The 22,322-nt window shown below is 45.5% G+C and overlaps 1 protein-coding gene across 1 annotated transcript in view; it reads left to right on the top strand.

Annotated features, from left to right (window-relative positions):
• Positions 1-22,322, top strand: part of MYO7B (myosin VIIB) — a 143,368-nt gene that overhangs the window by 28,289 nt on the left and 92,757 nt on the right. Inside the window, exons 5-13 of the mRNA XM_029074169.1 lie at positions 169-353; positions 1,660-1,781; positions 3,315-3,457; positions 3,863-3,976; positions 9,065-9,218; positions 12,363-12,439; positions 13,115-13,234; positions 16,990-17,132; positions 21,597-21,807. Coding sequence (XP_028930002.1) covers positions 169-353; positions 1,660-1,781; positions 3,315-3,457; positions 3,863-3,976; positions 9,065-9,218; positions 12,363-12,439; positions 13,115-13,234; positions 16,990-17,132; positions 21,597-21,807 — 1,269 coding nt within the window. The remainder of the gene's footprint in view (positions 1-168; positions 354-1,659; positions 1,782-3,314; positions 3,458-3,862; positions 3,977-9,064; positions 9,219-12,362; positions 12,440-13,114; positions 13,235-16,989; positions 17,133-21,596; positions 21,808-22,322) is intronic.

Here is a 22,322-nt window from a genome sequence, read left to right as displayed (position 1 = left end):
GTTTCCACCACCCCATTTGAAAAAAGTATTGCTTTCAACAGAAATCTAGTGGGTTTTGCTGCCAGCTGCTCTGAACGCACTTGGTAGGTCTCGGACATCCTGAACACCCTCGACTCTCTCCCCTTGCTACTTCGTATACTGGGGCTAACTAACCCCTTCCTTCCACAGACCTACACGGGCTCCATCTTGGTAGCGGTGAACCCCTATCAGGTGTTGCCTCTCTACTCTCTGGACCAGATCCACTTGTATTATGACAAGCGGGTTGGGGAACTACCACCTCATGTCTTTGCCATCGCAGACAACTGCTACTTCAACATGAAGAGGAATAGGAAAGACCAGTGTTGTGTCATCAGGTACCTTTTTTTTTTGAAGCCCAATATTAATAATTGAGAAGGGTCAGGAAAGTAGACTCGGTGCTGCTGGGTAAGGAGATTGTCTCTTCTTATGCCGTCGAGTCGTTTCCGACGCATAGCGACACCACGGACACGTCTCTCCCAGAACACCCCGCTTTCCATCTGCAATCGTTCTGGTAGTGGATCCATAGAGTTTTCTTGGTAAAAATACGGAAGTGGTTTACCGTTACCGCGAGTCTCTGCCCTCGGCTCTCTCCCGTGCCGCTGCTGCCCAGAATAGGTGAGTTTTGACTTGCAGGAGATTGCCTGCCACTGGCTAGCCACTGCCCAAACTAGGAATGGAATGGACAAGCCTCTGCTTGACTCTCTGTCTCGTAGTTGAGACTGGTAGAGGACTGGAAACTCTCCAGGTGTGATCCTGAGAGGGGCGGTAAGGAGATTGCAGAGCCTTTTCTATGATTTATGGAAAGAGCAGGGTTCTGAGATGTAAAAGACCTGAGTTCTAGTTCCAGTCTCCCTCTGGACCGCCCATCCTATACTTTTCTTGCCTCAGTTTCCTCATCTGTATGATGGGTATTGTTAATGTGGGCCTCCCCCTATCTTATAAGTATAAATGAATATGAGAGGAGTAATGAGAGAGTGCTTTGGAAAATAAAAGCACTATGCAAATTCAAGGCATTATTATTGTTCCTGGTGATAGTTGTCACTGGTTTTACTATTTATTCATTCATTCATTCAATAGTATTTACTGAGCGCTTACTATGTGCAGAGCACTGTACTAAGCACCTGGAATGTACAAATCGGTAACAGATAGAGACAGTCCCTGCCCTTTGACGGGTTTACAGTCTAATCGGGGGAGACAGACAGACAATAACAATAGCAATAAATAGAATCAAAGGGATGAACATCTCATTAAAACAATAGCAAATAAATAGAATCAAGGTGATGTACATCTCATTAACAAAATAAATAGGGTACTACTAGTGAAACAACCCTGGGGAAGGCTGGGAAAGGAAAGAATTGTTGGTGGGCCAGACTATTTCAACGTTGATTTAAGTCTGGGTGTCCCAGTAACACACCAAGCTGGGTCAGCCAATTAATGACAAAAATTGACTCTGGCAAACTAGCACTTACATATGTATGGTCTGATGAGGTGTATTTCCCCTCAATTCCAACCCAGAGCATCAATTTAAGGGAGTGACCAACTAGAAACAAGCACCAGATTCGATCAGGCCTGAGGGAAAAACCTCTCCTCTGGAAGTATAGAAAGCCAATACTGAGTTTTCAATGTCTTTATCTTTTTTAGCGGAGAGTCAGGAGCGGGGAAGACTGAGACAACCAAACTGATCCTGCAGTTTTTAGCTGCTGTCAGTGGCCAGCATTCCTGGATTGAACAGCAGATTCTAGAGGCCAACCCTATTCTGGAAGGTAGGGAGAAACAAGCCGCCCCTTTCCCCTTGGAGGCCTTGGCAGCGTAGAGATGCTGAGTCCTCTCCTTCTCAGTCCCTGCCCGAAACACTGAATTCATTCAATAGTATTTATTGAGCACTTACTATGTGCAGAGCGCTGTACTAAGCGCTTGATGTCACAGCATAGCTTAACATGTCACACCATAGCTTATTGGTAAAAGACCAGACAGCCCACCTGAAACCTAGAACTCTCCCAACCTTACTCTTTGGACCACTTGGGAAAATTTTGCTTTATTTCTCTTTCAGGCCTCTCTCCTCCTCTAGACAGCCACTGGTTGGGAGTGTGTTGAGCCAGATCCTCACGCTAGGTGTTAGTGGGAAGAGTATGGGCTTGGGAAGCAGAGAATGTGGGTTCTAATCCAGGCTCTGCCACTTGTCTGCTGGGTGACCTTAGGCAAGCGACTTAACTTTTCTGTGCCTCAGTTACCTCATCTGTAAAATGGGGATTAAGACTGTGAGCCCCACATGGGACAACCTGATTATCTTGTATCTACCTCAGCACTTAGAACAGTGCTTGGCACATAGAACTTAACAAATACCATCGTCATCAATATTATTATTATCGTTATTCTTGCATGTCCAACAAGGTATTTACAGCTCTGAGCTCTCATTGATCACATTGACTTGCTTCCTCCTGCCTCCTGTTTCGCCTCTCTTTACAGTCCATCCTTCACTTTGCTGCCCAGATCATATTTGTAAAAAGCCATTCAGCCCATACATCCCCCCTTGTCAAAATCCTCCAGTGGTTACCCACCCATCTCTGCATCAAACAGAAACTCCTTACCATCAGCTTTAAGGCACTCAATCAACTCTCCCCCTGTTACCTTACCTCAATCAATGGTATTTATTGAGCACTTAATGTGTGCAGAGCACCTTATTAAGCGTTTGGAGAGTACAACACACCAAGTCGGTAGACACATTCCCTGTCCCCAAGGACCTTGAAATCTAGAGGTGGAGACAGACATTAAAATAAAATACAGATACATAAGTGCCATAGGGCCGAGGGTGGTTAATCTACTACAGCCCAGCCAGCACAATTCATGCTAGTCCATGGTACGTATTCAGCACTTAATAAATACCATCTTTATTAAATGCTCCAGAGCCCTCCCCTCCCAGGTTCATGTGAATGTAGACGCCTTGTCTGTTCTGCAGAACTCAGCAGCGGAAGATGCAGCGGAGAGTCACTGAGCCCACAAAATTAAAGTAACGGCCAAAATAGAATCTGACACCGCAACTGTGAAGGACAGGGAGGATGAAAACCAACTTTTGGTGGTAGAATCTGATAAATGGCTGTCCTAGTTGTGAAATCCCTAGAGATCACACACTTCGCACACTCACACACTATCCAAGCGAGGCTCCTCTCCTTTAACCCAGAGAGCACGTTAAGAATCCCCTAATTTTGCAGATGGAATCTGTGAGGGGTTGGGAGCCCTCTGACCTGTGAATGAACACTATGTCTCCCCATCCATCTTCCCTCCCCGCCACTTCCCAGCCTTTGGAAATGCCAAAACCATTCGAAATGACAACTCGAGCCGCTTCGGAAAATACATCGACATCCACTTCAACCGGAACGGGGTGATCGAAGGAGCCCAGATTGAGCAGTTTCTCCTGGAGAAATCCCGCGTCTGCCGACAGGTAAAGACAGCCCCCTTGTCCCAGCTGGGGAGAAGCACCCACTCTTAGTTGACCTCTGTATCATTTGTAGCTGCCAGAGCAATCTCTGGAATCAGTTGAAGAATGGGGATTGTGACCATCTACCAACAGAGAATTTCACGCTCTCCCCCATTCACGAGCTGTGTTTCTTCTTTACATTTTCCCTAGCTGGGTCACCTTAGGGGGTCGATCATTTGATTCTGTTTCCCTGGGATAATTTTGTGCATCGGTGTAAGGGTTATGAGGTTAAAGCTGGTGATTTTAGAGTGACCATCTTGTCCCTGGATCCCTACTGCCTCTTTAATCCCCTGTCTCTTTGGGTTGGGAAACCAAGGAGGAATCAATGTGAATGTTTTAAGTGACGAAATCTGGTGTTTCCCCCACCAGGCGCCTGAAGAGAGGAATTATCACATCTTTTACTGCATGTTAATGGGAATGAATGCAGAACAAAAGAAGATGCTGAATTTGGGGACTGCTTCAGAGTACCATTACCTGACTATGGTAAGACACTACTTTATATCCCCAACTTCAATGAACTCCTACCTCATTTTGTCAACCAGACTCATCAACAAGTCCCGCCAAAGCAAAGGAAATAAGCTTCTGCTGCATATAAACAACAAATAAAAATTCCAGACACTGAAATGAATGATTTTCAGGGTTTCAGATCACTAGGGGACCACTGGGTGTCTTGTAACAGTATCACACTCTACTGCTTTATGTATTTCCCCAGTGGATGAAGGGATGAGTAAAAAAAATTTAGATAGATCAATCATCTAAACTGCTATTTATTTTTCTAGCTATTCATGACCTATATATCTGTTCTCTTTGGATGTGATTATTATCTGGACTCAACCCACATTTAGACCCAATTTTCAGAATTTGTGTCTTCAAATGAGTCTACAGACTACCTAGCCTAGATAGTTCTAATTTCATTCCATTCTAATTCCATTCTAATCTAATTCCATTCTAATCCTCGACCTCTCTGCTGCCTTTGACACTGTCGACCATCCCCTCCTCCTCCATACCTTATCTCACCTTGGCTTCACGGACTCTGTCCTCTCCCGGTTCTCCTCTTACCTCTCTGGCCGGTCATTCTCGGTCTCCTTCGCTGGAGCCTCCTCCCCCTCCCATCCTTTAACTGTTGGAGTTCCTCAAGGGTCAGTTCTCGGCCCTCTTCTGTTCTCCATTTACACTCACTCCCTCGGTGAACTCATCCGCTCTCACGGCTTTGACTACCATCTCTACGCAGATGACACGCAGATCTACATCTCCGCCCCTGTCCTCTCCCCCTCCCTTCGGGCTCGCATCTCCTCCCGCCTCCGGGACGTCTCCACCTGGATGTCGGCCCGCCACCTAAAACTCAACGTGAGCGAGACTGAGCTCCTCATCTTCCCTCCCAAACCCGGTCCTCTCCCAGACTTCTCTATCACCGTGGATGGCACGACCATCCTTCCCGTCTCTCGGGCCCGCGATCTCGGTGTCATCCTTGACTCGTCTCTCTCGTTCACCCCACGCATCCTATCCGTTACCGAGACCTGCCGGTTTCACCTCTACGATATCGCCAAGATCCGCCCTTTCCTCTCCACCCAAACGGCTACCTTACCGTTACGGGCTCTCGTTATATCCCGGCTAGACTACTGTGTCAGCCTTCTCTCTGACCTCCCTTCCTCCTCTCTCGCCCCGCTCCGGTCTATTCTTCACTCCGCTGCCCGGCTCATCTTCCCGCAGAAATGATCTGGGCGTGTCACTCCCCTTCTTAAACACCTCCAGTGGTTGCCTATCGACCTCGGCTCCAAACAAAAACTCCTCACTCTAGGCTTCGAGGCTCTCCATCACCTTGCCCCTTCCTACCTCTCCTCCCTTCTCTCTTTCTACCTCCCACCCCGCACGCTCCGCTCCTCCGCCGCCCACCTCCTCGCCGTCCCTCGGTCTCGCCTATCCCGCCGTCGACCCCCGGGTCACGTCCTCCCGCGGTCCCGGAACGCCCTCCCTCCTCACCTCCGCCAAACTGATTCTCTTTCCCTCTTCAAAACCCTACTTAAAACTCACCTCCTCCAAGAGGCGTTCCCAGACTGAGCTCCTCTTCTCCCTTTACTCCCTCTGCCATCCCCCCTTTACCTCTCTACAGCTTAACCCTCTTTTTCCCCTCTTCCCTCTGCTCCTCCACCTCTCCCTTCCCATCCCCACAGCACTGGACTCGTCCGCTCAACTGTATACATTTTCGTTACCCTATTTATTTTGTCAATGAATTGTACATCGCCTCGATTCTATTTAGTTGCCATTGTTTTTACGAGATGTTCTTCCCCTCGACTCTATTTATCGCCATTGTTCTCGTCTGTCCGTCTCCCCCGATTAGACCGTAAGCCCGTCAAACGGCAGGGACCGTCTCTATCTGTTGCCGACTTGTTCATCCCAAGCGCTTAGTACAGTGCTCTGCACATAGTAAGCGCTCAATAAATACTATTGAATGAATGAATTGAATGAATAGTTCATTCATTCAATTATATTTATTGAGTGCTTACTATGTGCAGAGCACTGTAGTAAGTGCTTGGAAAGTACAGTTCGGCAACAGACAGAGACAATCCCTACCCATCAATGAGCTCGTCATCGTTCATCCTTTACGAAGACACTACTGCCAGTGAATTACACCTTTTGGTGAGTGAGCATTGTGCATGTGGCCAGTCTGACCTTCATGCTGCCAAGCTTGCTTTCAGCTGTTGACACTGTCTTCACCTGAGGCTCTTTACTTCCGCCTCCTTAAAGAGCTCCTTCCCCAGCAGGGTCTATCCTTCCTGATTGCAGTGAGCCATGGTATAGAAAGGCAGCGGCTTAGGTCTGGGTCTGAGAGTCGGCCACGACTGCTGGGTGACCTCGGGCAAGCCACTTTACTTCTCTGTGCCTCAGTTACCTCATCTGTAATATGGGGATTAAGACTGTGAGGCCTATGTGGAAAAGGGACTGTGTCCAATCTGATTAACTTGTATCTATCCTAGCGCTTAGGAAAATGTTGGACACATGGGAGCGCTTAAGAAATGCCATAAAAAGATTGACTCTGAACTTGTTTCACTGCTCTGTCATCATCAGTGGTATTTGTTGGTCACTTACTGTATTCAGAGCACTGTGTTAAGCACTTGGGAGAGTATAACAGAGTTGGTAGACATGTTCCCTCCTTACAGTCAAGAGGGTGACAGACATTACTATAAATAATTTATAATATATAATTTAGAGATATGTATGCAAGAGCTGCCCCTCTCAGGGTCACACCAGTCTCGTCTACAGGAGGGAGAGTCAAGCAGAGGCCTACCCATTCCATTCCTAGCTTGGCCAGTGGCTAGCGAGTGGAAGGCAATCTGCTGCAAGCCCAAACTCACCGGTGCTGGGCAGCAGCAGCACGGGAGAGAATCAAGGGTTAAGACTCAAGTTTACTGCGCAGAAGGAGGCACTTCTGTATTTTTACCAAGAAAACTCTATGGATCCACTACCAGAACGATCGCAGATGGAAGCGGGGCGTTCTGGGAGAGATGTGTCCATGGCATCGCTACGGGTGGAAGACGACTCGACGGTATAAGACAAGATGCGAGAGCGGAGGGTGGGACGAATAGCAGATGCCTAAATGGTACAGATTCAAGTGCAAAGATGATTCAGAAGGGAGAGAGAGCAGGGGAAAAGAAGGCTTAACTGGGGAAGGCCTCTTGGAGGAGATATGACTTTAATAGGGCTTTGGAGGTGTGGAGATTGGTCGTCTGGTGTATGTGGAGGGAGAGGGAGTTTCAGGTCAGAGGGAGGATATGGGAAAGGGGTTACCAGTTAGATGAGATCGGGGCACAGTGAGCAAGCTGGTCCTAGAGGAGCCAGGTTGGTGGGTTGGATTGTAGTAAGAGGTCAGTGAGGGAAGGTAGGAGGGGGATAGCTGATCGAGTGCTTTAAAACTAAAGGTAAGAAGTTTTCAACTGAGGCGGAGGTGGATGGGCAACCCCTGGAAGGTTCTTAAGGAGACATGGATTGAATGTGGGGGTTTTTAAGAAAAAAGATCCCGGCAGCGGAGCGAAGTACGGACTGGAGTAGGGAAAAACAAGAGGCAGGGAGGACAAACAATCAATCGTATTTATTGAGTGCTTACTAGGTGCTGAACGTTGTACCAAGCACTTCAGAAAGTACCTTACAATAGAATTAGCGGTGAAGAGGTAGATAGGTAATAGTCAAGGTGGGACAGGATACGTGCTTGAATCAGCAGAGTAGCAGCCTGGATGGAAAAGAAAGGGTGGATTTTAGGGATTCATTCATTCACACTGTGAAGATAAAACCGACAGGATTTGGTGACAGATTAAATATGTGGGCTGAATGAGAGAGGTGAGATGAGGGCAACTATCACCGTCAGTGGTATTTAATGAGCATTTACTATGTGCAGAGCCCTGAACTAAATGCTTGGGAGAGGACAACATGGAGGTTACAGACTTGCGAGATAGGGAGGAATTATTAAAAATTGGTTCCTCTGGCCTCCTTGTTTCCAGTTGCCCAATTTCAGTTGGCCATAGACCAGCTGCTTGGGCATTCTGCCATTGTCTATTCTCCTCCCGAGGCCCACCTGGTTTTGCCGTCTTGTGGTGAGCATAGTGTCAGTGCTAGTTGACTGACTTCTTCCAGGACTTCATTTTTTTGTAAACCTGATCTGCCGCTTGGTGTTGAGCAAAGCACAGAATTGATACTGCTGGAACTGTTCAAGGAGTCAGGTGTGGTGTCTGTGTTGGACCTGGATCTCAAACCGTAGACAAGGTTGGACAGCACTAAGGCCCTGAAGACCTTCTGGGTGATCTGGAACCTGATTCTATTCTTCTACCGCACCCTGCTTGACAATATTTTCAAAGCACGTGTTGGCCTTCTTGAAAGAGCATGGACCTGGGAGTCAGGAGGACCCGAGTTCAAATCCCGGCTCCGCTGCCAGATGTCTGTTAGTCACTTCACTTCTCTGTGCCTCAGTTGCCTCATCTGTAATATGGGGATTAAAATTGTAAGCTCCAATACTTAGTTCAATGCCTAGCACATAGTAAGCACTTAACAAATATCACAAACAAGTGGCTGATTTGTTAGCTCATAATAATGTTGGTATTTGTTAAGCGCTTACTATGTGCAGAGCACTGTACTAAGCACTGGGGTAGACACAGGGGAATCAGGTTGTCCCACATGGGGCTCACAGTCTTAATCCCCATTTTCCAGATGAGGTAACTGAGGCCCAGAGAAGCGAAGTGACCTGCGCAAAGTCACACAACTGACAAGTGGTGGAGCCGGGATTAGGACCCATGACCTCTGACTCCCAAGCCCAGACTCTTTCCGCTGAGCCACGCTGCTTCGTTTACAATCATTTGCATGTCTTCTCGGAACTCATCCTGTTCAGAACACTTGGGATTCCTTGGACTGCTGGAAAAATTCACTCCATCCTCTCTCAACTCAGTGGCATGCTGGATGAGGATGGAACCCGGGAGAAGGATTGGGAAAATGTAGCTCCTTCGTGTGTGTGAATCGGCGTTATTCAGGCTAGCCCGACTGCTCGAAGATTTTGCTACCTTTATGCTGTCCCATTCACTTTTACAGGGGAATTGTACTTCCTGTGATGGGCGGGACGATGCCAAAGAGTATGCTCATATTTCTTCTGCTATGAAGATCCTCCAGTTCTCCCCTTCTGAGAACTGGGACATTAGCAAGTTGTTGGCGGCCATTTTACATCTGGGGAATGTGGAGTTCACAGGTAAACTTCGTCCTTCCCAGTGACCTAAACAATCCGGTGAGCTCCCAGAGATGTCCTAAAATTCCATCCATTTCAGTAAGGCTTCCCAACAAAGTGAAAGCAATCAATCAATGGTATCTATTGGATGTCTGAGTGAGGAACACTAGATTAGTCACTTGTAAGAGTATAAAATCAATCAGTAATACTGAGTGTTTAATCTGTGCAAAACATTGTAGTTAATGCTTGGGAGAAAACTCCTCAGGGATCTCCCAACAGTAAAATAAACACTAAAATAAATCGCAAGTAGGGAGAAACCACAAAGTGTAAAAATATATACAAAAATGCAACAGGAGAGTGAGTTCCCCAACAGGTTACATGGAAGTGCCCAAGTGGCAAGGGAGAAACAGGGTGGGAAATGAGAGAGGAACCAGAAGAGGTCTCCTGCGGGACATTTAATTTCAGAAGACCTTTAAAGAGAGAGGGAGAGCAGCCTGCCATAAGTGAAGAGAGAGGCAGCTCCAGAAAGGAGGGAGGATAGGAGGTTGGCCTTGAGATTAAATTTAAATATTAAATCGAATAGCTTTGTTGAAGAGGAGTGAAGTGAATGAGCTGAGTACAGTGGGAGAAATGAGGATAAGTAGGAGGGAGAGAGCCGACTGAATTCCTTGAAGCCAGTTGTCAGGGGTTTCTGCTGATACAGAGAGGAATGGGCAACCATTTGAGGTTTTTGAGCAGTGGGAAGGCATGTACAAAATGATGTTCCTGAAAAATGATCTGGGCAGCTGTGTAAACCATGGATTAGAGAGGGAAACTGATGACAGAGACATTTGCAAGAGCACGTGGGTGCTAATTCCGCCTCCGCCACTTGTCTGCTGTGTGACCTTGGGCAAGTCACTTAAGTTCTCTGTGCCAGTTACCTCATCTGAAAAATCAGGATTAAAACAGTAAACCCCATGTGGGACAACCTGATTACCCTGTATTTACCCCAGTGCTTAGAACAGTGCTTGGCACAGAGTAAGCGCTTAACAAATACCGTCATTATTATCATTAAAGTTGGGCTATGACAAGTCCTTGGACCACTGTGGTGCCAATTTGGTTGGAGAGAAGATGTGAAGAAGGAAATGACTGACTGAATATGGGAGATGAAAGAGAGAAAGGGTAATGCCAAGATTGGGAGCTTGAGAGATGGGGAGGGAGGAGGTTTTATCGATTTTTTAAAAATGGGAAAGTTAGGAGCAAGAGAGGACTTAAGAGGGAAGGTAAGTCCAATTTTGGATATGGTGTGCTTGAGGGGCCATCTATGTTGGGATGTTCTGGAGATGGGAGATTCAAGATTGCAGGAAAGGAGACTGGTTTGGGCTAATGAAGTAGATTTGATTCATCTTTAGAGCCCTGAAAGAGGTTGAGTTCCCCAAGGAGTGGAGATGGATTGAGAATTGAGCCTTGAGGGACACCCAGAGTTTGGGATTGAATGACCAGGGAAGAGCCCGTGAAAGAGCCTGAGAAGGAATGGAGAGAAAAGAGAAGCAAAGATGAAGTTTCTCTGCCCGAATAAGGGAGAGAAAGAGATAAAACATATTGAAAGAGCATGGAAGTAGGAAGAACAAATGTATCAGGATAAAATAGCTGAATAAGTGTGTAATAATTAAAAATATGCATAAGAACTGCCGACAATCGTAAGTACTAAAGGGGGATGTTGATTTCGTGTGACAGACACTGTGGGTTCATCCAGGAAGAGCTCTGAAGCTGGGAAATGCTGTGGTCTGGTAGATTTGTGGGGAGGAGGGAGTTGCAAGTTGAGGATACAATGTAAGCCAGATGTGGCCACAGCCACAAGAACGACTGTTCACCTTGGAAATTGCCTGCGTATTATTTATGAGAACTTCATTACTGGCTGGATTCACAGAAGGGTTGGTTTTCCGTTTTGGTACCATTCTTTATGCTTAGGTGGTTTACTCTAGTTACTTCTAAACATGAAATTTTATATAAATCAGTGGCCCCAGAGTTGCTACTGAAAGCCTTTTGGGTGACTGATGGTCAGTAATGATGTTCAGAAGCAGTGTCGCTCCTCCAGATAACTGCAAGCACGGTACCGGTGGGAAAAGACGATCCTTTTCCGTAGGTTGGGGTTGAGGTCTTCAACGCCTATACTAGATTTTAATGGAGGTTTGATTTTGGGGAGCGACTGCATAATTGGGCTGGAAAGTGGCCAATGAGTTTCAGCTTGAACTAATGTAAAATAATTCCACTGGGGAAAAATAATGCAAACTGCATGATGATGGGCTCTGAACCAATCACAACCTAGATAAAAAGGATAATCAATGAAAACTATTCCTTCAAATCATCAGCTCGGTGAGCAGCGGCAACTGAAAAGGACCAACGTGATGGGTATTATATGGAAAGAAAAGAAAATATTTGCCCGCATCTGAAAGAATGTTTGCAGTTCTGGTTGCCTCATTTTAAAAAATGTTGTACCCCTCGTGGAGAAAGTACAGAGGAAGGAAATTGAAAAGTCCAGGGGCATGGACCCTCTTCCATATGAGGATAAACTGGAAAAAAAACACCATATGACATTTCTGACTGGAAAGATATAAGGCTGAGAGAGAATATGATTAAGGGTGGTGAAAGGGTGAAAACAACTTTGTTTTTCATTAAATCCCACACCTCCAGAAATTCAGTATATTTGATTTAAAACAAAAGGAAAAATTTATTTATGAAGAGTGGCAAACATTTGGAATTTATCACAGGTCATTGTGGAGGCAAAAAAAAAAATACCAATAGATTTAACATGAATTCCATTAATGAGAAATCCATAATTACTTATTCTAGAGAAGAATTAATGATAGGAGAGAATAGTTAAGAGAAATTTGAAGGCTTAAGAAGGGTTAGTTTGATGAACAATAGATCCATTATTAGTGAGGGTAACATTAAAAGTGATAGAATTTTGAACTGATCATTATGTATCTACCTCAGCACTAAACACAATGTTTGGCACATAGTAAATGCTTAAGAAATACCATTATTATTTTTATAGTAGATATGCCTTTTAACCATGAGGCTCAGATGTTCTTTCAAGCAACCTTTGGTGGCCCTAGTGGAGGCAGAATACTGGGCTAGATGGATGGTGTTGCGTTCTTAATTTCTTTTGCTATTTCTGGTTCCCAGCCGCTGTGTTCGAGAATCTGGACTGCTCTGATGTGTTGGATTCCCCACACTTTCCCACCGTGACTAAATTACTCGAGGTAATATCGACTTTTCACCGGCTTTAGTTTGTTGCAGGTATCCCCGGGAATCCGGTCGCTGGGCTGACGCACCCACCAGGCTGTTCAAAGGAGCAATGACGGGGAACCAAATGTGGTCAAAAGGAGGTCCCGTTTTGGCAGCTTTACTCGTTTTCAAAACCATTTCTGAAGAACTTTATCTATCTCGACAAAAACTGCTCAGTAGGAGGATAATTGACCTTATCAGGCTCATTTTCCTTCTGCAGAATTGAGGCGTTAAGAGTCACAAAACGCATCCAGTGGATTCCTGACTTTGAGGGTTGGGCTGTCTTCACTGAAATTCTCCGCCCGCTCTGCTGCTTTCCGTTTGCCTGGACCCTCTTCTTCATGGCTAATTCATTCGATCGTATTTACCGAGCGCTTACTGTGTACAGAGCACCGTACTAAACGCTTGGAAAGTACAAATCAACAATAAAGAGACACAGTCCTTGCCCACTGTGACACCTTTCCCCAGGTTCCAGATGAGAGCACTGTCCCCATCCTAGGATTCAGACCTGCTCCCTGGGCTTTGTAACCCCAACACCTCCTTGCTCAAGGTTCCCTGGGCCCCTGAGCTATGACTCCCTCTTCTCTCCCTTTCCTGCCCTCTCTTTGTTCCTATTAAAAGTAATCTGCTTCTTCTGTTTGTGTCTGAAGGTGGAACACAAAGCACTCCAGAACTGCTTGACGTACCACTCCAACTTCATCCGAGGAGAAAGCGTTTCAAGGCCTCTGAACATCGTTCAGGCCGTTGACCGACGAGATGCCTTTGTCAAGGTGAATCCGTACCCATTTCTTGCTGCTTCTCTCTAGATGCTCTTCCCTGATCTCTGTCTTGCCTGCGGATTGGGAGTACTCAGTTATTCATATTTTTTCATTTAATACCTTTCCTCGTTCTTTCCCTTCGCGCCTTGATGAATGAGCTTGTCTTAGGCGTTGCCTACACATGGATATTAATATGGAAAATTATTTTCCTTAGATAAGATTTTTGGAGCCTGAAAAATCTAGTTAATTGTGACCTAAATATTATTTAGACTTCAATTATCCAGATCATTTGCATGGTTTGCTTCAGCCTTTTTTACAACCAGATTTCCTCGAGTGTTTCTGTTCCTTCCTATTTTCATCATTCTGCTCCACTCTGAATCATCACTTAGGTTAGTCTTCATATGTTAATCCTGACCTTTTTCTAGTCTTTTTACCTATGGGTCTGGCTTCATCTGTCTGCTTTACTCTCCCAGCAACTTTCATTAAATGTCACACCAAACACCATATCACAGAGGAAGTGTTCAGTGAATCCTACAGAGAGAGTGATTGCCTTCATTGAAATCGTGTCCACCATTGAAATACCTTCTTCAACCCTGACTCCTCTCTCCCCACCATCTATTACTATCCTAATATTTTGAATTTAGAATTGGATTTGCAAGCTGCTTCATTGTGATTGTGACTTCCAGAGCACAGTCCATCGTATCTGGGATGTGGATGTCGTGCATGTGGTAACGTGGCTCAGTGGAAAGAGCACGGGCTTGGGAGTCAGAGGTCATGGGTTCAAATCCCAGCTCTGCCACTTGTCAGCTGTGTGACTGTGGGCAAGTCACTTAACTTCTCGGTGCCTCAGTTACCTCATCTGTAAAATGGGGATTTAAACTGTCAGCCCCACGTGGGACAACCTGATCACCTTGTATCCCCCAGTGCTTAGAACAAACAGTGCTTTGCACATAGTAAGCGCTTAACAAATACCACCATTTATTTTCATCTTTGACTCGTCTCTCTCGTTCACCCCACACATCCGATCTGTTACCAAGACCTGCCGGTCTTACCTCTACAATATCGCCAAGATCCTCCCTTTCCTCTCCACCCAAACGGCTACCTTACCGCTACAGGCTCTCGTTATATCCCGGCTAGACTACTGTGTCAGCCTGCTCTCTGATCTCCCTTCCTCCTCTCTCACCCCGGTCCGGTCTATTCTTCATTCCGCTGCCCGGCTCATCTTCCTGCAGAAACGATCTGGGCCTGTCTTAATCACCTCCAGTGGTTGCCTATCAACCTCCACTCAAAACAAAAACTCCTCACTCTAGGCTTCCAGGCTCTCCATCACCTTGCCCCTTTCTACCTCTCCTCCCTTCTCTCTTTCTACCGCCCACCCCGCACGCTCCGCTCCTCTGCCGCCCACCTCCTCACAGTCCCCCGTTCTCACCTATCCCGCCGCCGACCCCTGGACCTCGTCCTCCTGCAGTCCTGGAATGCCCTCCCTCCTCACCTCCGACAATCTAATTCTCTTCCCCTCTTCAAAACCCTACTTAAAGCTCACCTCCTCCAAGAGGCCTTCCCAGAATGAGCTTCCCCCTTTTTCCCTCTGCTCCCTCTACCCCCCCTTCACCTCTCCGCAGCTAAACCCTCTTCTCCCCCCCTTTCCCTCTCCTCCTCCCCCTCTCCCGTCCCACCCCTTCAGCACCGTACTCGTCCGCTCGACTGTATATATCTTCATCACCCTATTTATTTTGTTTAATGAGATGTACATCACCCTGATCCTATTTATTTGCCATTGTTTTTATGAGATGTTCTTCCCCTTGACTCTATTTATTGCCATTGTTCTTGTCTGTCCGTCTCCCCCGATTAGACTGTGAGCCCGTCAAAGGGCAGGGACTGTCTCTATCTGTTGCCGAATTGTCCATTCCAAGCGCTTAGTACAGTGCTCTGCACATAGTAAGCGCTCAATAAATACTATTGAATGAATGAATAAATGAATGAATGAAAGTATTTATTGAGCCCTTACATTGTGCAAAGCACTTGGAAGACTACAATATAACGGAGTTGATAAACACGTTCCCTGCCCACAAGGAGCTTACAGGGAGACAGAGATTAATATAAATAAATTACTGACATGTACCTAAATGCCACGGGGCTGAGGGTGAAGTGAATAAAGGGTACAGATCCAAGTGTAAGGATGATGCTGAAAGGAGTGGGAGAAGAGGAAATGAGAGTTTAGTTGGGGAAGGTTTCTTGGGGGGATGTGATTTTAATAAGGCTTTGAAGGTGGGGAGAGTCATTGTCTGTTGGATATATAGGTGGAAGGAGTTCCTGGCGTGTTCCCTTCCCGTGAGAAGCAGCACAGCCTAGTGGCAAGAGCCCAGGTTTGGGAGTCAGGACATGGGTTCTAATCCTGCTCTGCCATTTGCCTGTTGTGTGACCTTGGCCAAGTCACTTCAGTTTTCTGTGCCTCAATTACCTCATCTGTAAAATGGGGATTAAGACTGTGAGCCCCACCTGGGGCAACCTGATTACCTTATATCTACCCCATTGCTTAGAACAGTCATGGGCATATTCATTCATTCATTCAATCGTATTTATTGAGTGCTTATTATAATAATAATAATGTTGGTATTTGTTAAGCACTTACTATGTGCAGAGCACTGTTCTAAGCGCTGGGGGAGATACGGGGTCATCAGGTTACCCCACGGGAGGCTCCCAGTCTTCATCCCTATTTTACAGATGAAGGACCTGAGGCAGAGAAGTTATTATGTGCAGAGCACTGTATTAAGCGCTTGGAATGTATAATACGGCAACAGATAGAGACAATCCCTGTCCCAAAACGGACTCACAATCTAAAAGTAGTAAGAACTTAACAAATATTATTATTATTCTCTCTCCTGCAATCCTCCTCCTGGCTTCATCTCCTTTTTACAGTGGATTTTCCTAGATCCTCCTCTAAACCCTGACTCTGTGCTCTGTTTTACTCACACGAGCTTTTAGTACAGTACTCTGGGCACTGTAAATGCTCATTAAATGCCACTAACTGAATGTACCTTTATTTACTTGAAAATAAAACTAGGATTTGATTACCTCTGTCCCTGGCAAACTCTATTGATTCTCAGAAAAAGGCAGGTTATGGCAGAATACCAAAAAAAAGTCCTTTTCTCAGACTTCCGTATCTACCTGGCTCAGTGGAAAGAGCCCAGGCTTAGGAGTCAGAGGTCGTGGGTTCTAATCCCGGCTCCGCCACTTGTCTGCTGTGTGACCTTGGGCAAGTCACTTAACTTCTCGGTGCCTCAGTTACCTCATCTGTAAAAATGGGGATTTAAAAATGTGAGCCCCATGTGGGACAATCTGATTACCCTGTCTCTACCCCAGCGCTTAGAACAGTGCTCTGCACATAGTAAGCGCTTAACAAATACCACTGTTATTATTATTATTATTACCTTTCAGCTTGGTCTGTCATACTGCAAGTCTCCCCGCCATTAGTGGATCTTCTTCCCTTTCCATCTTGCTTTCTGGAATGGCCACATATTTCTCCTTCTCTGGATCAGGGCTCCAACTTCAGAAGAAACCAGGCTTTTCTTTCATTTGGTTTCAGGTTTCTTTTCCACCTTTTCAATTGCCGATGCTAAAATGGTATACCAATCTGTGTTATTGATCTTTGTACCCTGTGTTATGATAAGATTTTTGCACAAGATAAAGATGCAGATCAAATTTGTTGCCTAGAATTCTTTCAGCATGATTGGAATTGGTTTTCTTCCTATTTTGTTCATCTTCAGGGAATTTATGGACACCTCTTCTTGTGGATTGTCAGTAGGATCAATGCAGCAACTTTCAAGCCACAATCCCAGGATCTCAAAAATATGCGCAGGTCCATTGGATTACTAGATATCTTCGGCTTTGAAAACTTCCAAACCAACAGGTGTGTTATTCCTGAATTGTTTACTTCGAAGAAACTGAAAAATAGAAACACTTGGCTACGTTGTTTTCCTAATATGATATGTATTATGTATCATTTCACCCCTCAGTTTGTTTATGCTTGAGATGGAGCTAATGGTAATTTGAAAAAAAAATGATTAATGGATTCCCACATCTTTCTGAAAAATGCTGACATTTCCAACCTCATTTTCTAGCTAATAAATACGGAGTTTAATAACGTGGACTTTCATCGTATTCAGTTGGCAATGCTGGAGAGTGCTCTCTGGGGTCTGTATAGACAAAGAAGGTGTTTTGTGGGATCTGTGGGATCCTGGCTCTGCCACTTGTCTACTGTGTGACCTTGGGAAAATCGCTTCACTTCTCTGTGCCTCAGTTCCCTCATCTGTAAAATGGGGATTGAGACTGTGAGCCCCACATGGGGCAGGGACTATTCATTCATTCAGTAGTATTTATTGAGCACTTACTATGTGCAGAGCACTGTACTAAGCCCTCGGAATGTACAATTCGGCAACAGAGACCATCCCTGCCCAATGATGGGCTCGCAGTCTAAACGGGAATTATGGTATTTGTTAAGCGCCTACTATGTGCCAAGCACTGTTCTAAGCGCTGGGGTAAATACAAGGTAATCAGGTTGTCCCATGAGGGGCTCACAGTCTCAAACCCCATTTTACAGATGAGGTAACCGAGGCACAGAGAATTTAAGTGACTTGCCCAAGGTCACACAGCAGACAAGGGGCGGAGGCGGGATTAGAACCCACGACCTCTGACTCCCCAGCACGTGCTCTTGCCACTAGGCCATGCTGCTCCTTCTATGACCAAGCTGATTTAGTTGAATCCACCCCAGCACTTAGAACAGTGCCAGGCACATAGTAAGTTCTTAAATATCATAATTATTATTACTATCGGGGAATAATAGCTGAGAATTCACATGATTGATGGTTGTTGCTGGTGGTAGTGACAGCTCTTCACGCCTCCCTCTGTTCTGCATCCCCTCCCCACCCTCCAAACACCACCATCTCTCACTCACACCTCCGTTTGCTAGGACTTTGGGGATACCATGAAGCCTCCTTGGTCCCCTACGAGACAGAAGAAGCGGGACTTGAGGGAGAAAGGAAGTAGGAAAACCTAAAACGCTCTCTGCCAATCAGCCCGGGGTTCCTGGCGGAACTCGGAATGGTCGAGCTAATGGAGTTAACTCCCTATTCCTTGTTCTAATTCCCACCTGTATAGCCTTTCCCAGTGCTTAGCAAAGTGCTCTACACACAGTAAGCACTTAATAAATACTATCACTACTCTTTTGGGGGGCTGAATCACAGCTTGCTTATCTTCAGATAGAAGACTTGCTTTATAATAATAATTATGGTATTTAAAGCAAGCAATGGAAATATTCTGCTAAATTAATACCCAGGGATTATTGATGTTAGGACGTGTGTTGAGCCAAAACTGGCAGTGCCAGTGGATAGAGCACAGGCCCGCGGGTCAGAGGCACGGGTCATGAGTTCTAATCCTAGTTTTATTGCTATTGTTCTTTTTATTGCTATTGTTCTTGTCTGTCCCTCTCCCCGATTAGACTGTAAGCCTGTCAAAGGGCAGGGACTGTCTCTATCTGTTACAGATTTGTACATTCCAAGTGCTTAGTACAGTGCTCTGCACATAATAAGCACTCATTAAATACTATTGAATGAATGAATGAATTTGTCTGCTGCGTGGCCTTGGGCAAGTAGTTTCACTTCTCTCTGCCTAAATTCCTTCTTCTGTAAAATGGGGATTGAGACTGCGAGCAACATGTGGGACAGGGACTGTGTCCAACTTGATTTCCTTGTGTCCACCCCAGCGTTTAATACAGTGCCTGGTACACGGTAAGCGCGCAAAGTCCCTGTCCCACATGGGGCTTACAGTCTAAGGGGAGGGAAAGCAAATACCTTATCCCCATTTATACAGCTGAGGAAATTGGGGCACAGAGAAGTTAAGTGACCTACACAGAGCTGGAATTACAATCCGGATCTCCTGCCTCAAAACTGTAAAGGCATGGTGAGCTTATTATTATTAATATTATTATTATTATATTTGTAGCTGTTGGAGAGAGCCAGCACACAAAGTTCTCGTTTACATGGCTGGGAATGTGGGTCGGTTGGATCTCGTTTTGATACAGAGGGGAAGTTTTCCTACTTTTGTCCAACCGAAATGACCAGTTATCCCAGGACATTAGGCTGAAGGAATGTGGTAGCATTGTGTAGGACCTTGACAGCCTTTCAGCCAAGAATGTGACCTAAAAAAAATTATCCAGTAGGACTCAAATTTAATGCTTTTCCTTTTTACTTCTCTTTTTCGGCTGTACATTTTATTCTAGAGTGAGCTTTGCATGTATTCAATACAGGGAAAAAGTTGTGAACTCTATATTCTTTAGGAGAAGTAGTGTGGGCTAGTGGAAGGGTCTGGGAGTCAATCAGTGGTATTTATTGAACACTTCCTGGGTGCAGAGCACTGTACTAAGCACCCGGAAGAGTACAATACAACAGAGTTGGTAGACACATTCCTTGCTCGCCATGAGTTGGTAGACATGTTCCCTACCCGCATGGGGAAGCAGCATGGCTCAGTGGAAAGAGCCTGGGCTTCGGAGTCAGAGGTCATCGGTTCGACTCCCAGCTCTGCCACTTGTCAGCTGTGTGACTGTGGGCAAGTCACTTAACTTCTCTGGGCCTCAGTTACCTCATCTGTAAAATGGGGATTAACTGTGAGCCTCACTTGGGACAACCTGATGACCTGGATCTCCCCCAGCGCTTAAAACAGTGCTCTGCACATAGTAAGCGCTTAACAAATACCAACATTACTATTATTATGAGTTCACCATTTTAAGGCAGGAGATCTGGTTTCTAATTCCAGCTCTTTGTAGGTCACTTAACTTCTCTGTGCCCCAGTTTCCTGAGCTGTAGAAATGGGAATATTTTGCTTTCCCTCCCCTTAGACTGTAAGCTCCTTGTGGGGCAAGGGCTTTGCCCAGTTAACTTATCAATTCAATCAGTGGTATTGAGTGCTTACTATACGCAGAGCACTGTTCTAAGCCCTTGTGGGAGTAATAATAATGTTGGTATTTGTTAAGCGCTTACTATGTTTAGAGCACTGTTCTAAGTGCTGGGGTAGATACAGCGTAATCAGGTTGCCCCACGTGAGGGTCACAGTCTTCATCCCCATTTTACAGATGAGGTAATTGAGGCACAGAGAAGTGACGTGACTTGCCCACAGTCACACAGCTGACGCGTGGCGGAGCTGGGATTCGAACCCATGACCTCTGATTCCCAAGCCCGGGCTCTTGCCACTGAGCCACACTGCTTCCCATACCATACAACAGAATTTGCAGACACGTTCCCTTCCTGTAACAAGCTTACAGTTTAGAGGTACTTATTTTGGGTTTATAGCGAGATTATATTAATTCCAAGTACATTGCTTAGCACACAGTCAGTACTGAACAAATACCACAATCGGTATTATTAGTTTATTATTCTCCTTGTGCAATATAGTACGATCCTCTGCACGTAGTGGGTGCTCAGGTAATTTGATTCTCATACCCTAAAACTGACTGTATGTAAGCTTGCTGTGGGCAGGGAACACGTCTACCAACTCTGTTGTACCGTGCTCTTCCAAGTGTTCAGTACAGTGCTCTGCACATAGTAAGCACTCAATAAACACTATCAACGACGTTAAGGAGGTGATAACGCGGAGGGGATGCTGATAAATGTGGAATGGGTTCGATTAGATTTCTCTTCTCGTTTATCCTGATGCCAGTGCTTTGTTTTTGAACCAGTGCCTTAACCCGGAAGCTGGAAATGTATCGTTCAATTGTGAGAGTGATACTTCACTTCTGTACAATGCCTCCGGGAGATGACTTCCATGTGCGATTAAATGGAGTGAAACCTCATTAATTCTCACCTTCCTAATACATCCAATCATTTTCCCAAATCTCTCCTCACTCCCACTCATCAACCCCATGTGAACTTTTGGGAGAGGCATGGTAGCACAAGTAGACTGAATAAGGAGAAAGTAGCACCAAGATTTTAGGGCTTTGATGCTCGTGGTTTCAGTGCAGAGTCCTGGAAATTGGAAGCCATTTCTGAAGGGAGTCTGCTATTTGTCAGGGAGAGGAATTTGGGGTACTTAAGAGACTTGGTTTGATGAAGTATCTGTCCACTTCCTATTCTAAAGAATTGGGCCCTTGTATTCGGTGTCTTGGTCAATCAGATCGACTAGTCAGTTCCTAGTGTGAAAGCCAAAGTGGCACCTGGAGGAATTCATTCATTCAGTCGTCTTTATTGGGCGCTTACTGTGTGCAGAGCGCACTAAGCGCTTGGAAAGTACAATTAGGCAGCAGATAGAGACAATCCCTTTCCAACAACTGATGTGAGATATAAGCTGATATGCTTGTGGTGTTTCTCCCCCCTCAAAAAACCAGTTTTGAGCAGCTCTGCATCAACCTGGCCAATGAACATCTGCAGCAGTTCTTTGTTCACCGCGTTTTCATGCTGGAGCAGGAGGAATATCAAACGGAGAATATCACCTGGCATTACATCGACTTCAATGACAACCGCCTGACCCTGGATGTAATTGCTGTCAAACCCATGAATATCTTCTCCCTGATTGATGAAGAAAGTAAATTCCCCCAGGTGGGTACACCCCATCCCGACTCCCCACCCTCTTTTTCCTGGTAAAAGGGTAATAGGCTACCCTCATCTGAGCACCTGTAACTGTCTCTTATATTTTTTAGTTTAATCTTTACTTGTGTGTCTGTCACCGGGCCCTTTGGGAATCAGTGATCATATCTCAGTCTCATTTGTGTACTTGTTTTTCAATCAATCAATCAATAGTATTTATTGAGCGCTTACTATGTGCAGAGCACTGTGCTAAGCGCTTGGAATATACAATTTGGCAACAGATAGAGACAATCCCTGCCCAATGATGGGCTCACAGTCTAAACGGGGGAGACAGACAGCAATGCAAAACAGAACAAAATAGAAACAAGACAACATCATCAAGATGAATAGAATCAAGGAGATATACATTAACATTATACATTAACAAAATAAATAGGGTAATAAATAATATATACAATGAGCACAGTGCTGAGGGGAGGGGAAGGGGGAAGAGCAGAGGGTGGGGAAGGAGGGGAGAGGAAGGAGAG

This window comes from Ornithorhynchus anatinus, chromosome 1 (assembly GCF_004115215.2).
Source record: "Ornithorhynchus anatinus isolate Pmale09 chromosome 1, mOrnAna1.pri.v4, whole genome shotgun sequence".
NCBI lineage: Eukaryota > Metazoa > Chordata > Mammalia > Monotremata > Ornithorhynchidae > Ornithorhynchus > Ornithorhynchus anatinus.
Note: the sequence above shows the minus strand (reverse complement) of the source record. Positions and strands in the feature narration are given on the sequence as shown.